General features: G+C 47.1%; 1 protein-coding gene across 1 annotated transcript; it reads left to right on the plus strand.

Moving 5' to 3' along the window:
• Positions 1–1,458: 1,458 nt before the first annotated feature.
• LOC136398118 (microtubule-actin cross-linking factor 1, isoforms 1/2/3/4/5-like) lies at positions 1,459–14,098 on the plus strand. Its single transcript, XM_066372525.1, has 9 exons — positions 1,459–1,503; positions 3,462–3,695; positions 4,817–5,006; positions 7,651–8,168; positions 8,948–9,124; positions 9,386–9,509; positions 11,111–11,319; positions 11,705–12,019; positions 13,865–14,098. Exons 1-9 carry the CDS (start codon positions 1,459–1,461, stop codon positions 14,096–14,098), a joined length of 2,046 nt encoding a protein of 681 aa, XP_066228622.1.
• The last annotated feature ends 245 nt before the right edge of the window (positions 14,099–14,343 follow it).

The raw sequence follows: 14,343 nt of genomic DNA on the forward strand, positions 1-14,343 counted from the left end.
TGTGTATAGCCTTGTTGGGCACATTTCTCTCTCTGTGTAATACCCTTGGGTCAGAAACCCTGAATTTCTTAAGAGCTATATAAGAATCTGGACGGTGTGATGTTTACCTCATTCCTGACATCACTGTTTTCTGTCCAAAGTGCAAGTCTGGGATGTTCTGGCTTCTTCCTTAAGAAAAGTGGTTCTCACCTCGGTCACGATGGAGGAGCCGGGCGTGTCGTACACCCAGCCACACTGACAGGGGCCCAGCGGCAGGTGGCTCCTGTTGGTGGCCAGGACGGCCAGCGGGTCCACGCAGCCCAGGGCGCTCTGGTTCCAGTCCGCCTCGTAGCTGCGGCAGTGGCGGGGGAAGGTGTGAAGTTCGGCTCCTCGGCCGGGCTCCAGCCACAGCGCCGGCTCAGCTCAGCCACGCTGGGGCTCGGGCAGCGGTGGTCGGGGGTGAAGCCCAGGAAGACGATGCCCACGTAGATGGGGGCGAAGGCGGCGGAGAGCAGAGCGAGGAGGAAAAACGTTTGCTTCTGGAAGAAGTTGAACTCCCCTACGTGCTCTAGGATGTCATCCACACTGGGCACTCTTGCTGCAGGCAGAAGTCCTGATGCGTTTTCCTCCACGGCCGCACTGTCCCTGAGAGAGGCTGCGGCCAGCTCAGCACAACTCTGGACCAAAAGTCAAAGTGTGAGTGTGAGTTTGCTTTAGAAAGGGGGCAGCTTTTGGTCCAGACCTTCCTGAGATCAGGCCGGCCCCCAGCTGTGCCCTTCTCCAGAGGGAGCTTGTCCTGCTGCTCTCCTGATGTGCCTGAGCAAGTAACGGGGCCAGATGTTGTGTTGAGTAACGTTGCTCCTGACGAGCTTGCACAGCCTCCTACCAGCGGCACAACCAATCCTTCCTCTGTGTCACAGCGGGAGACACCTGAGCACTTGCATATCATGGACCTGTTCATCTTTTCCTCGTGTACCAAGTGTCCAGGAAATTAACATATTCGTAGCTCACCCACACAGTCCGCCTTTTCTCCAAGGCTCTGCAGTGAACGCACAAGCACTTGGCCATGCCCGCCAGCGGCTTGTGACGCAGGGACTGGACCAGAGCCCTCGCCGGTATTCGAGGAGCTGTGCAGACACTTCCACCGGTCTGCACTACAGACAACGGCATGTGCCCCGGAAGTGTGGCGCGGCTGTTTATTTGGGGTTTTCTCTGCATGTTATAATTCTACTTTTTTAAAAAAATGCCAGTTCTCGCCTTTCAACTCTGAAGTGTCCTTCCCTTGACCCATTTGTAAGGAAAAATATTTGCCACACTTGTAGGTCAAGGGTGAGACAGGAGCGTTCTCGTCCTGCTGTGTTGTGTTCCCAGATATTTCTGCCTGTGGTCAGGGTGCCCCATCAGCATAGTGTTGGGCGCACCCAGATGCCAGGGAAACAGGCGACCCATCTTCCTGGTGGGCTAAAAAATACTGGCTGCATGGGGGAGCTGCCCCGTGAAGGTGGCCTGTTGGTACCTCCACACGTGAGAACACCAGACATCGAATCCAATTTTCTTTCCTCCTCCTGTTCTCATCTCCCACCAACTTTTTCACCCTGAGCTATAACCTTGTTTTATATTTCAGGGAATTATCTTGTTTTCATAAAATGAAAGTTATTAATTGTCTCTTGGCCCCTTTGCATTTTAATTAGACCCTGCAGAAACAACAAAATACTTGTCACCAGAAACTGGAAGATCTTTGCAGCTGGGTAGGACAGGCGGAAAGAGCATTGGTGGGCCACCAAGGCAGAGCCACCCAGCAGGATGTTTCTGCTTTGCAGAAGAACCAAAGTGACTTGAAGGTCAGTGTGGGTTAATTCATTTCTTAAATTCCTTCAACAAATATTTATAAAAGGTTGCTAGATATCATGCATAGTGCTTAGTGCTACCAACATACTGGTAAATATCCCTGCTCACATGAAGCTTACCATCTAGTAGAAGGGTCAGGTGTGTGTGTGTGTGTATAGAGTCATGAAAATGTATAAGTAATTATTAATTATGTCAGGAAGGAAAAGTTACAAGAACGTATAATAGAGAGACCCAATCTAGTCTGGGATATCAGAACAGTTTACCTTGAAGAAGTGTCGCTTAAACCGAGAAATGAAGGACACACAGGGTTGAAGGCATGAAAGGGTGAGAGGAGGAAGAGAATATGTAGCCTGTGTATCTGTGTTGGTGAGAATGGGATCAAGCCCCTCACTGTCCAGAACTGAAAGACAGCTAGTTCAATTGGATTGAAAAGAACACAAGAAAGATTAGTGACTAATGAGGCTGGAAACTACTCGGAGGTGCCCACGTCATGCTGGTTCTTACAGGCTCCAGTAAGGATAAGGAGAGGATGGAAGACTAACCAGGCCTTGACTCAGCTAGAATCCTGTTGTCAACTCTCATTACACAGTCAAAATATATTCAACACGTTTATGGAGTTCTTCATTTTTGTCTTCACTAAATATTTAGTCAGAAATTTAAATTTAAATTTTGCTTTAAAATTGAATATTAGAGCCTGACCAGGCGGTGGCGCAGTGGATAGTGCGTTGGGCTGGGATGCGGAAGGACCCAGGTTCGAGACCCTGAGGTCACCGGCTTGAGTGTGGGCTCATCTGGTTTGAGCAAAAGCTCTCCAGCTTGGACCCAACGTTGCTGGCTCGAGCAAGGGGTTACTCACTCTGCTGAGGGCCTGCGGTCAAGGCACATATGAGAGAGCAATCAATGAACAACTAAGGTGTCTCAATGCGCAATGAAAAACTAGTGATTGATGCTTCTCATCTCTCTGTTCCTGTCTGTCTGTTCCTGTCTATCTCTCTCTCTCTGACTCTGTTTAAAAAATTTTTTTTGAATATTAGAAAATTTCTTAATTAAAAATTATTTTAAAGCCTAACCAGTCAGTGGCTCAGTGGACAGAGCGCCAGACTGGGAAGCAGAGGGCCCAGGTTCAAAACCCTGAGGTCACCGGCTTGCACGTAGGCTCACCAGCTTGAGCACAGCGTCGCTATCTTGAGCGTAGGATCATATAGACATGACCCCATGGTCACTGGCTTGAGCCCAAAGGTCATTAGCTTGAAGCCCAAGATCTCTGGCTTGAGCCCAAGGTCACTGGCTTGAGCAAGGGGTTGTTCTCTCTGCTGTAGCCCCCGGGTCAAGGCACATATTAGAAAGGAATCAGTGAACAACTAAGGTGCCACAACAAGGAATTGATGCTTTTCATCTTTCTTCCTTCTTGCTTATCTGTTCCTATTTGTCCCTCTCTGTCTCTCTTTCTCTGCCTCTGGCACAAACAAACAAAAAAAATTTTATTATTTGCATTGGTTTAGGCCTAAACCTTAAGCAATTATAGTCAGGGACATACATGTGTTGCAGATAGGTCATCCCACCTCGTAGTGTTGTTAGAGGTCTTAGGTGTACTGAAGTCAAAGGCTCTGCCATCCCTGTTTTCATGTGTTAAGGATTTACAGGACGACATTCAGAATCATGCCACCTCATTCGCCAGTGTTATTAGAGACATTGAAGGGCTCCTGGAAGAGGACCAGACCAAGATGAGCCCCCACGAGTTGACAACTCTTCAGGAAAAACTTCGTCAGGCTAAGGAGCAGTATGAGGCTCTCCAGGAAGGGACGCGGGTGGCCCAGAAAGAGCTGGAGGAAGTGGTGACCTCAGCCTTACAGCAAGAGACTGAGAAGGTAACCAGACTGCAGTGACACTTGCTATTTCTCCAAAAATGTTTTGGTACCTACACAAATGAAAGGTAATGAGGGGAAACTACCTTATAGAGAGCATAGACTCATGAACAAGGGCTGTTTCAGGAACAGATCTGTGAACCAACATTTTATTTTTTACAAGAAACATGCTGAAGAATTTTAAGTCAGGAATAGTTGGTAGGAAATTCATATTACCCCAACCCCCCCCCAAAAAAAAAATCTGGCTGCTGAGTGCTCAGTACTCTAGTTGGAAAATGTCAGAAAGAATTTAGTGAGAAAGAGGTACTCTGAGGAGGACAATGCAAATGTCATATTTCTTCCAGGAATCTAGACTCGTGATTCGAGAGTGCTGGGGGATGGGGAGTATTCGTGGGCTGCAAGCCACCCCCCACCTGCCACTGTGGTTTCAGTGGGAGTCAGCACTGGGATACCCTGTGAGAAGGGAGGTCTCAGGTGGTCTTGTGTGCCCACTCGGCACTGGCAGATTGAATTGGAATCCTTTGTCTGGCCACGGACTCTGATGCTAACAGGGAAGTAGAGAAAAGAGAAATAAGTTACTTGAAGATGAATTCTGAGCTATATGAATGTATCCCATGGCATATCTTTTCAATCAATTAAAATACTTGGAGAGTCAGAAAATAGTTTCAGAACTTAATGCTCTTTTGGCAGAGAAAGGGATAGCAGGAGACTATTTCCCTTAGGGAGGAGCAGCCAGGGAGTTGAGTGTGACTGTGTTCTCTCTTACCCTAGGAGGCAGTGTATCACTTGCATATCTAGAAAGGATGCTGTGAGACTTGCTGGGGTGCCAGGACTAAATCGCCTCCTAATAAAATGAAGCCTTTTAATAAAATCCTGGGATTTTCTCCCTCCCACTCTATCTTTTAAAACAGTAAGGTATAGAGAAAATCTAGAGATAATTTTAAATAATTCTTTTTTTCAATAGATTTAGATGCTTGTTCTTTTTTGTGGGTCAGTGACAAATTTTACCATGTCTTAGAGCTTCTCTTTTTCTTTAGCGTAAAAATTTCCCTCTTGACTTAACCTGTACCCTGTAATTGCTGAGTATCTATGGCCTTCCCACTGGGCTCCCTCTGTGGCTTCAGAGCAAGGCAGTAAAGGAACTGGCTGAAAACAGAAGTCAGATCGATGCTCTCTTGGATTGGATGGCCTCAGTGGGCTCCCCTGCTGGACAGATGGAGCGGCTGTCAGGAGCTAGCCTGGAGAAAGGAGACTTGGATACCACTGATGGTCACATGGGAGTGAACCACACCGCAGAGAAACTGGACAAGCGATGTGAGAAGATGAAGGTGAGGGTGTTAGCTTGTCCTCACTGTGCTGGGGACTCTCTTCTGCCCTGGACAACTTACCATAACCTTGCTCATAGATCCAGTGAGCTGTTCAGTTTATCTCTTTGATGTCTCAGCAGCTTTGTCACTGTTGGGCGCTCACCTTGCAGTACTCTGCCCCTTACTTTGCACAGCGCTGCTCTGCCCTTCATAATCTTTCCCCTAGGCCCCCTTTCTAGTGCTGTTGTGCTTTCCAGTAGTGTTCTAGGCCTCCTCTCATCTTTCAGAATATACTTTTCTAGTCTTGTCTATTTATGACATTTCAGTTATCATTTATACTAAATAATTACATGTGTATATTTGTCTCCAGCCCAAATGCCTGTGCTGAGCTTCAAGCCAGTATATAAACCTCTATCGGTGACTTGGAATCACAGGCGCCTCAAACTGACAAGTGGAACTCTTGTTTACTATACTGCCCCTCCCTGATCAAACACGTTCTCCTTCCTGTATGCCCACTCACTGCCTGAATTAGACCTCATCTTAGATTCCTTTCCCTGCCTCACTGCCCCATATCGCATCGGTCATCAAACCCCATGTTGCTTATCTCTCTTTCACAGCAGCCACACTGCTTTATCTCCAGTGAGATGTTACTGTAGTTCCGACTGCTATCAAGTCATCTTCTACTGGTCTCCTTTCCTGTTGGCTTTTATCCTCCAATCCATCCCCCACACTAAAGGGATCTTTCTAACATGCTATACTCTTTTAATGGTTTCCTATTGCACTCATGAAACCATTTCTTACTATGTATCTCTACTCATTTATTCATTCATTTAGCAAATATTAACCACCTGCTATATGACAGGCATTAGAGATTAACCAGTGAACCAACCAGATAAAGTGTCTCCTGGGACATTAACTGACATGCGCAGGTACATTGTATTACATGATTGAGGGATGCTTATATATTCAGGGCACTTAAAAACACATGGATCACATGTTTTAGTAGTGATATCTTTCTAGCAAAGCCAATCTGATTTAGCTGGAGCGCTTCATTGAACAGCTTGTGTGGTCCATTGCCTTATCATGTACTAATAGGATTTCTGCCTCTGGCATGCTTCTGTGCTTGGAAGATTCATTGTGTTGTGTCCCCCCTAAGCCCTGGCACTCTTGTAACAGCACAGAGCAGAGATGGTTCTGCTGTCATGGGAACCTTCCTGACACCTCCTGCTGGCAGCAGTCAGCTTGCCCAGGGCTATCTCCATTCTAGGAAGGAAACTGCCGTATTGATGGTGGATGGGTTAGAGGATGAGAAGGAGACATCTGGATGTTATACAGATAGGCTATATGGTGCTATACGCTCCCTGCTATCTATGTGAGCAGGATATATATATATATATATATATATTTGTCACCCCCGCTTCCCTGAGAGGATGTTGGAATCTGAGGCTATCAGATTGCTGTTGGTACAGGCTAAAATTGGATAATATCCTGAAGAAACGTAGGCAATAGTCCTTCTCTCAGTAGTTGCGTAAACAGTATAGATATTTAGGCACACTGACTGAGCTCCCACTGACTTTTGTTAGACTCGGAAAGAACATTGTTAAAACAACCACTACTTGCCTGACCAGGCGGTGGCGCAGCAGATAGAGCGTCGGACTGGGATGCGGAGGACCCATGTTCGAGACCCCGAGGTCGCCAGCGAGAGCAGGGCTTATCTGGCTTGAGCAAAGCTCACCAGCTTTGACCCAAGGTCGCTGGCTTGAGCAGGGGGTTACTCGGTCTGCTGTAGCCCCACAGTCAAGGCACATATGAGAAAGCAATCAGTGAACAACTATAAGTGCCACAACAAAAAACTGATGATTGATGCTTCTGATCTCTCTCCATTCCTGTCTGTCTATCCCTCTCTCTGACTCCCTCTCTGTCTCTGTAAAGAAACAACAACAAAAAAAACCACCACTACTGTCCTCCTTTCACTTGTATTCCTTTGGAATAGAAAGAAGGTCCACATAGAAACACATGGAGATAGCACATACAAATGACCTGTTCTGTCCAGAAACACTATTTACTCTAATATATAAATTTTTTACTAACAAATTAATTTTTCTAGATCTTTCCTGTTAGGGACGTAGGTAATTGTCTTCACAGATAATTGACTGACAAGTCCCAGCTAAGAATTTGCAGTTTTTATATTGTCCCATGTGTGGCTCACCCAGCTTATTCTCTCCTTCCATTAATGTAGGTAACTATTAGTTGGCAATTTGTACCTTCTCTTTGACTAAGGTAGTTTAGTGAAGAGAGTCAGGTCAGGAGTTCATCCCTTAACTATCTGCATGACCTTTATCAGTAGTGTGTCTTTTTGGTATTCACTTAACCCTATCTTTAATATTGATATTATATTGTCTTCCCACATTGCATATTGTGCCACAAGTCAGATGAGATAATACATATAAAATATGTTTAAGAAGTATGTTTCTATATGTGTTAGTTCAGCTGGAATTGGCATATGGCATCATGCTTAGAGAGAAAGAGATTAGTGATTTCTGAACATCTATAAATGTGGTCTATGAATTTCTCTTTCACCTTTAGTTATAGTTATAATCAAATTGTTCTGGTTTCTGTACTGATTATCCTTTGGGGGATTTTTTGCCAAGGCCGACACCAAGAATTGCTGTCTCAGCAGCCAAATTTTATCCTGGCCACCCAATCAGCTCAGGCCTTTCTGGACCAGCATGGCGACGATCTCACACCTGAGGAGCGACAGACGCTGCAGGAAAAGCTAGGAGAGCTCAAGGAACGCTACGCTACTTCCCTGGCCCAGTCTGAGGCAGAGCTGAAGCAGGTGCAGACGCCACGGGGTGAGATGCAGAGGTTTCTGCAGGACCATCAGGAGTTTGAAAACTGGCTGGAACGGTCTGAGAAGGAGCTGGAGAGCATGCACCAGGGAGGCAGCAGCCCCGAGGCCCTTCCCTCCCTCCTCAAGCGGCAGGGCAGCTTCTCAGAGGACGTCATTTCCCACAGAGGAGACTTGAGATTTGTGACTATCTCAGGACAGAAAGTGTTGGACACTGAAAACAGCTTTGAGGAAGGCAGAGAACCATCAGCAACTGGAACCTTAGTGAAGGACAAGCTGAAGGATGCAACAGAGAGATACACTGCTCTCCATTCAAAGGTATGGAAGAGGCTCTGGCAGCCTCTGGGTCAACGATCGTGGCAGCCCCCACACTACTGTGGGTGGTTTCTGAGGCTTAGAAACCTCACAACACAGTGAGTGAGCTCATCTGTATATAGACTACAGGCAGAATGTCTTTTTGAGCTGTGCAAAAATGTAAAATGTAGAGGCCTATGGGCTGATGCCTGATCCTAGCCATACTGGGTATGTCTCACTCTGGTGATGAAGGTGGAGGTGCTCACCTCTTATATCTTGACCAGCAGACACAGCTCCCGAGAGACATAGCACAGGGGAAGCTTACACCACGTACGCAGTCTGTGTTCCTGGACAGAGCATCTAGGGTTAATCCTTATTTTCACTCCTATCGAAGACCTCTGTTTAGCTCCTCAGGTATAGAGTCTAGTGAGTTCTTCTTACTTTTATTGTGCTTTGTACCAATACCTCTTAACCCTTGAAAAGGAATACTTTTGTACCTCTTAATGCCATTTCTGCCTGCAACCTGATGTATATTATTGAATACTTTGGTGGTTTGTCATCCAACTCACTAAATCTTCTCTTGTATGTAATAAAGTTGAGGTGAATAGTAGAATCAAGCAGCAAGGAACTCACTCATAAAAGGTCGTTGCTACCCCTCTATCCATGGAGGCCTCGGTACTACTTCTAACTGTAGTTACGGTGAGTTCCCTGTAACAAAGCCGGGCCTCTCTTTGGACTCGGCCTAGGCAGCTGCTACCTTTTGCCGGGCCTTGCTTAAGCTTGCTTTCCCTCCTCTCTGGCAGTGTACACGATTGGGTACTCACCTGAACATGCTGCTAGGCCATTACCGGCAGTTCCAGAGCAGTGCTGACAGCCTGCAGGCCTGGATGCAGGCTTGCCAGGCCAATGTGGGGAAGCTCCTCTCAGATACTGTTGCCTCTGACCCTGGGGTCCTGCAGCAGCAGCTTGCAACAACAAAGGTAAGACAGGACACAGGCTGTGGTTTTGTATGGCTTACAGTATCCAAAAGTAAAACAAATACTGGTATTTAGGTTAAAAGCTGCTGTTGGGTTGGGATGCCTGGGAGAAGATCCCATTCCTAAACAATTTATTCTAGTATCTACGGCTGTGGATAAGCTGAGAATTACTCTGTAAAGCATCTTAGTGGTCCTGGATTCCTAGAACCAGCTTTGATTACTCACTCACATGTTTTTCTTTTGTCCTTTTTCATGGACAAGCAGCAGTTGCAGGAGGAATTGGCTGAGCACCAAGTACCTGTAGAAAAGCTCCAAAAAGCAGCTTGTGACCTCATAGAAATTGAAGGGGAGCCAGCCCTAGACCACAAGCGTGTTCAAGAAACTACAGGTGTGAAGTGGCAACAGGAATAATGTGGTCTTAAATCCTAGTATGTACCTCTGTAATAGATCCCATTGTGTTCTGTAAGTATCTGATCCTAGCTGGGTGCTGAGGATATAAACATGAATAGGTTACCCTCTCATGAACTTGATTCTTCTGTCATTGAAGGGCCTTTGCAGTCTGGCTTCAACCTCTTTTCCCTAGGCTTTCTGCCTTCTATCCACACCCTACATTTTCCTCTCCCAAGTAAATTTCGCATTTCTTTCTTTCTTTTTTTTTTTTGTATTTTTCTGAAGCTGGAAACGGGGAGAGACAGTCAGACAGACTCCCGCATGCGCCCGACCGGGATCCACCCGGCACGCCCACCAGGGGGCGATGCTCTGCCCCTCCGGGGAGTCGCTCTGTTGTGACCAGAGCTACTCTAGCGCCTGGGGCAGAGGCCGAGAAGCCATCCCCAGTGCCCGGGCCATCCTTGCTCCAATGAAGCCTCACTGTGGGAGGGGAAGAGAGAGAGAGGAAGGAGAGGAGGAGGGGCGGAGAAGCAGATGGGCGCTTCTCCTGTGTGCCCTGGCCGGGAATCGAACCTGGGACTTCTGCATGCCAGGCCAACACTCTACCACTGAGCCAACCGGCCAGGGCCAGATTTCACATTTCTTAATTGCTTTACCCCTGAAGTTTTTTCTGTTGCTTAGCTGATAACATTAATTGTTTACCATACATAATGAAATCTTGCTTGTGCTTCAAGATGTGGCCAAGAGGTTGCTTGCTTTGTAAACTCCTGACTTCTGCTGGAAAAGAGGTCTCCTGACCTCCCAAAAGAAATGAGAGAGAAATAATTGTTCTTCTTTCAGGCTTCTCTAGTACTCTTAATCCCAGTGTGAGGCACTCGTGCTTTTGTCTTCACGGTTAGTTGTGATGTGCCTTCCTCTGCCTATGCTCTTTTACATTTATAAAAAGCAGGATTTGACTGTGATTGTCTTTAGTCCTCAGCTTCTAGCACAATTTCTGGCACTTAGTAGGTGCCAAATACATAATGCTATGGAATTCGGCTCAACTACTAATGCCCTTTAAGCTTATTCCTTCTATTTGTCTTGATGTCTATTACTATGATAATTAACATGCCATTTAAATACATTCTTTTTTTTTTTTTTTTGCATTTTTCTGAAGCTGGAAACAGGGAGAGACAGTCAGACAGACTCCTGCATGCGCCCAACCGGGATCCACCGGCACGCCCACCAGGGGGCGACGCTCTGCCCACCAGGGGGCGATGCTCTGCCCATCCTGGGCGTCGCCATGTTGCGACCAGAGCCACTCTAGTGCCTGAGGCAGAGGCCACAGAGCCATCCCCAGCGCCCCGGCCATCTTTGCTCCAATGGAGCCTTGGCTGCGGGAGGGGAAGAGAGAGACAGAGAGGAAAGCGCGGCGGAGGGGTGGAGAAGCAAATGGGCGCTTCTCCTGTGTGCCCTGGCCGGGAATCGAACCCGGGTCCTCCGCACGCTAGGCCGACGCTCTACCACTGAGCCAACCGGCCAGGGCTAAATACATTCTTTTTTAAAAGCATAACACAAAAATAGTCTCCACTCTCTTTTTTCATGGCCTTGACTTTCCAGATTCCATACTTGGCCGTTTCCAAAGCCTGTCCTGTGGCCTGGTCGAACGCTCTGCTCTGCTGCAGAAGGCGATTGCCCAGTCTCAGAGTGTGCGGGAGAGCCCGGACAGCTTGCTGCAGTCCATCCGGGAGGTGGACAAAAACCTGGAAGAGAAGCAGGTGGCATCCCTCTCATTGGGAGTCATCCAAGAAGCCCTTGCCACTAACATGGTGAGACCTCTACCACCAGAGTTTCATATAGGTTATATTTGCCATGTTCCATAATTGTATCACTTTGCAAAAGTAACAGGAGAAGAATTCATTTTTATGAATCTTCTGATGATGAGACTTTGATTGACTAGTCCATATGAAGATATTCCTACCTAATTTCCAAACCATTGTTAAACTTGAAGAACAGTGGTGACAGCATAGTCATTTGGTGGAAGGGGTTCTAGTACTAGGGGGAATGAGACATAGGGAACTCTGAAGGCTTCGTTGCAACTCTAAACCTCCTTGAGGGGGTGAGCATGTAGTTATTACAAGTTTATTAGTCTGTGGCTCGGGTCTCCTAGAATAAGTGAGCCAGGAGCTTGGCAGCCATGTTTTTTGATGACAGAAATTGAAGCAGGACATTGCTCGGCAGAAGAGCAGCTTGGAGGCCACCCGTGCGATGGTGACCCAGTTCATGGAGAACGCAGACAGCATCACGGCCGCAGTACTGCAGGGCAAGCTGGCGGAGGTGAGCCAGTGCTTTGAACAGCTCTGTCTACAGCAGCAAGAGGAGAGCTCTCTAAAGAAGCTCCTGCCCCAAGCAGAGATGTTTGAACATCTCTCTGACAAGCTGCAGCAATTCATGGAAAACAAAAGTCGTATGCTGGCCTCTGGAAATCAGCCAGATCAAGATATCGCACATTTCTTCCAGCAGATCCAGGTGAGGACGTACCTGCCAAATGACAAGACAAAGGGAAAACAAGGGCGAGGAGGGGACCAACATTTATTGAGCGCATACGTTGTCAGTCAGTGTACTGGAAACTTTACCTTAAAGTTATCTTAAAAGAATTATCACAACCATCCTGCAAACTAGATATTGTTTGTCCATTTTTTAAAAACATACCCTAATTTTTCACTCATAATACATGTTCAGCCCGATCAGAAGGATACTTAGCTCATCATAGTCACTCAGGGATGCAAGTTGATGAAAACTTCATCCTGACACAAGTTTTTATGATTATTGCTTCACTAGGAAGAAAGAATATCATATACATTTTGTTAATTGAAGCAAGCTTTACTTGCCTGCAGCTGACTGACTGATATGTAATCCTGCCAAGTAACTAGAAGGCATGGAAGTAGGAATATTTGGTGAAGAGTATTATCTACCAAACATAGATACATATATCCAGCAGTGGAATTGCTGGGTCATAATATATAGCCAGCCAACCTGTGCTCTGGAATGGCTGCCCATTCTGTTTCATTAGCCTTTCTATTCATTTACTATAGTACACTATTATTAATTACCAGAACTTTAAGGTATGTTTTAATATCTGGTATGCTCTCATTCTTGTTTTTTTCCTTCAGGATTTTTCATAGCTATAAAAATATGAACTTTATGAATCAACTTTATTCTATAAAAAAATTGATATTTTTATTTGGGTCATATTAAATTTACCTATACATACATACATACATGTATATGTAAATACACATTTTTATGGACACCTTTCCATTTATTCAGTCTGCTTTTGTATGTTGCAGACTGTTTTACTCATAAAGATTTTATGTTTCTTATTAGCTCATTCCTGAAATTGTACCTTTTGTGTGGCTATTGTATGAAGTCTTCACACTTGATTTTTATATGTTGGTTTTATGTTCTGATACCTTATTTATTGAATTACTTCATTGTTTGATTTATTTGTGTTTTTGATTCTCTTGGGTTTTGCAAGTACACTTTCATGTAATGTGAAAATGTAGTTTTATCTCTTTCAATTTTTCTGCCACAAATTGTTTTCTCTTGCCTAACATCTTCAATGCAATGTTAAATAATAGTGGAGAGAGTGTTTGCCTGGTTTTTGGAAGAAGAGGTAGACTGTAGAAGCTTAGAGAGGTGTAATGGCCTAAGATCACAAGCCAGTAAGAGGCAAAACTGCCATTGAATTTCAGGTCTTTTTGATTCCAAAACCTCCATTCTTTTCATTCCCTTATGCTGCCTAGCTTCTTTCATCTTTTAGTGTGTACTTATTTTTCTCCTCCAAGGCAATGCCTTCTCATTCCATAACTAGAATGGGCACAACGGGGTCTGAGGGGGAGCTGGGCCAGGGGTGGGGGGAGAAGAGGGCGGGACTCTCCCTTGTCAGGAGATTTGCTCTGCTTGGCGAGACTCCTGCAGTGTGGCTCCCGTCCTTCGCCCTCCCGGGGGCGGGGCTTTCCCTCCAGCCTGAGGGCCGCGGGGGCGTGGCTTGCTGAGCCGAGCGGCTGGCGCCCGGGCTCTCTCTCCCCGAACCGCGCGGAAGCCCCTCCCCCGGTGCCTCGGCCTCCAATCCCTTCCCTGTCCGCTCGGGTCTCTCCTTTTCCTGCCCCCGCCCCGCTCCCTGTCCGCCCTCCTCCCCTGAGCTCTGCGTCGCTCCTGGGCTTCCAGGGGAGCTGCCCGCCCGGCGCGGCTGAGGCGCGGCGGCGCCGGGAGGGCGTGAAGAGCCGCCCGCCAGCCCGGCCCTTCCAGCGAGCCGCGGGCAAACGGCGCCTTTTGTTCCCAGCCAGAAGTTTTCGTGCCGAACCATGACAGCTGCGGGCCGGGAGGTCGGCGGGGCTGGCGGCGCGGGAGGCGGCAACCACAGCACGCGGGACTCAGCTGCCGGAGGGACAAACTAACTTCCGGAGCGCGGGACCCGAGGCCGGCGCGGCCCGGAGCCACCTGCCAGCCCGCGGTGAGGCAACCCTGGCCCTCGGGGTGCGCAGCGTGGCGGGGGAGCGGGCCGCGCTGAGCGAGCCCTTCCGACAGACCCGCGGCGGCTGCTGAGCATCAAGTGTGAAAGCACAGATCCAAGAGCAGAAGGTCAGTGAGAATGTTGGGACAGGGAACTCGAACAGCCGCAGGGAGTGGCAGACAACACATTCGCTTACACTTTAAGAAGCGTGTTCAGTTTTAGTGGAAACCTCACATACTTTGTGTGATCCTGAAAGAGAAAGGTAGACATTTATTTTTACTATCTTTAACGCACTAGTTTACTGTGGCATGTATTAGACTGAACACTTTGACTTAAG

Source organism: Saccopteryx leptura, chromosome 3 (genome assembly GCF_036850995.1).
Source record: "Saccopteryx leptura isolate mSacLep1 chromosome 3, mSacLep1_pri_phased_curated, whole genome shotgun sequence".
Lineage (NCBI taxonomy): Eukaryota > Metazoa > Chordata > Mammalia > Chiroptera > Emballonuridae > Saccopteryx > Saccopteryx leptura.

Bases quoted from the DNA above. Each gene is read 5' to 3' on its own strand.
- LOC136398118 (XM_066372525.1), top strand. From the start codon at position 1,459: ATGGGGGAGCTGCCCCGTGAAGGTGGCCTGTTGGTACCTCCACAC. The intron at 5,007-7,650 runs GTGAGAAGATGA...TTTTTTGCCAAG, and splicing joins AGAGAAACTGGACAAGCGAT to GCCGACACCAAGAATTGCTG. The intron at 12,020-13,864 runs GTGAGGACGTAC...GAACCATGACAG, and splicing joins ATTTCTTCCAGCAGATCCAG to CTGCGGGCCGGGAGGTCGGC.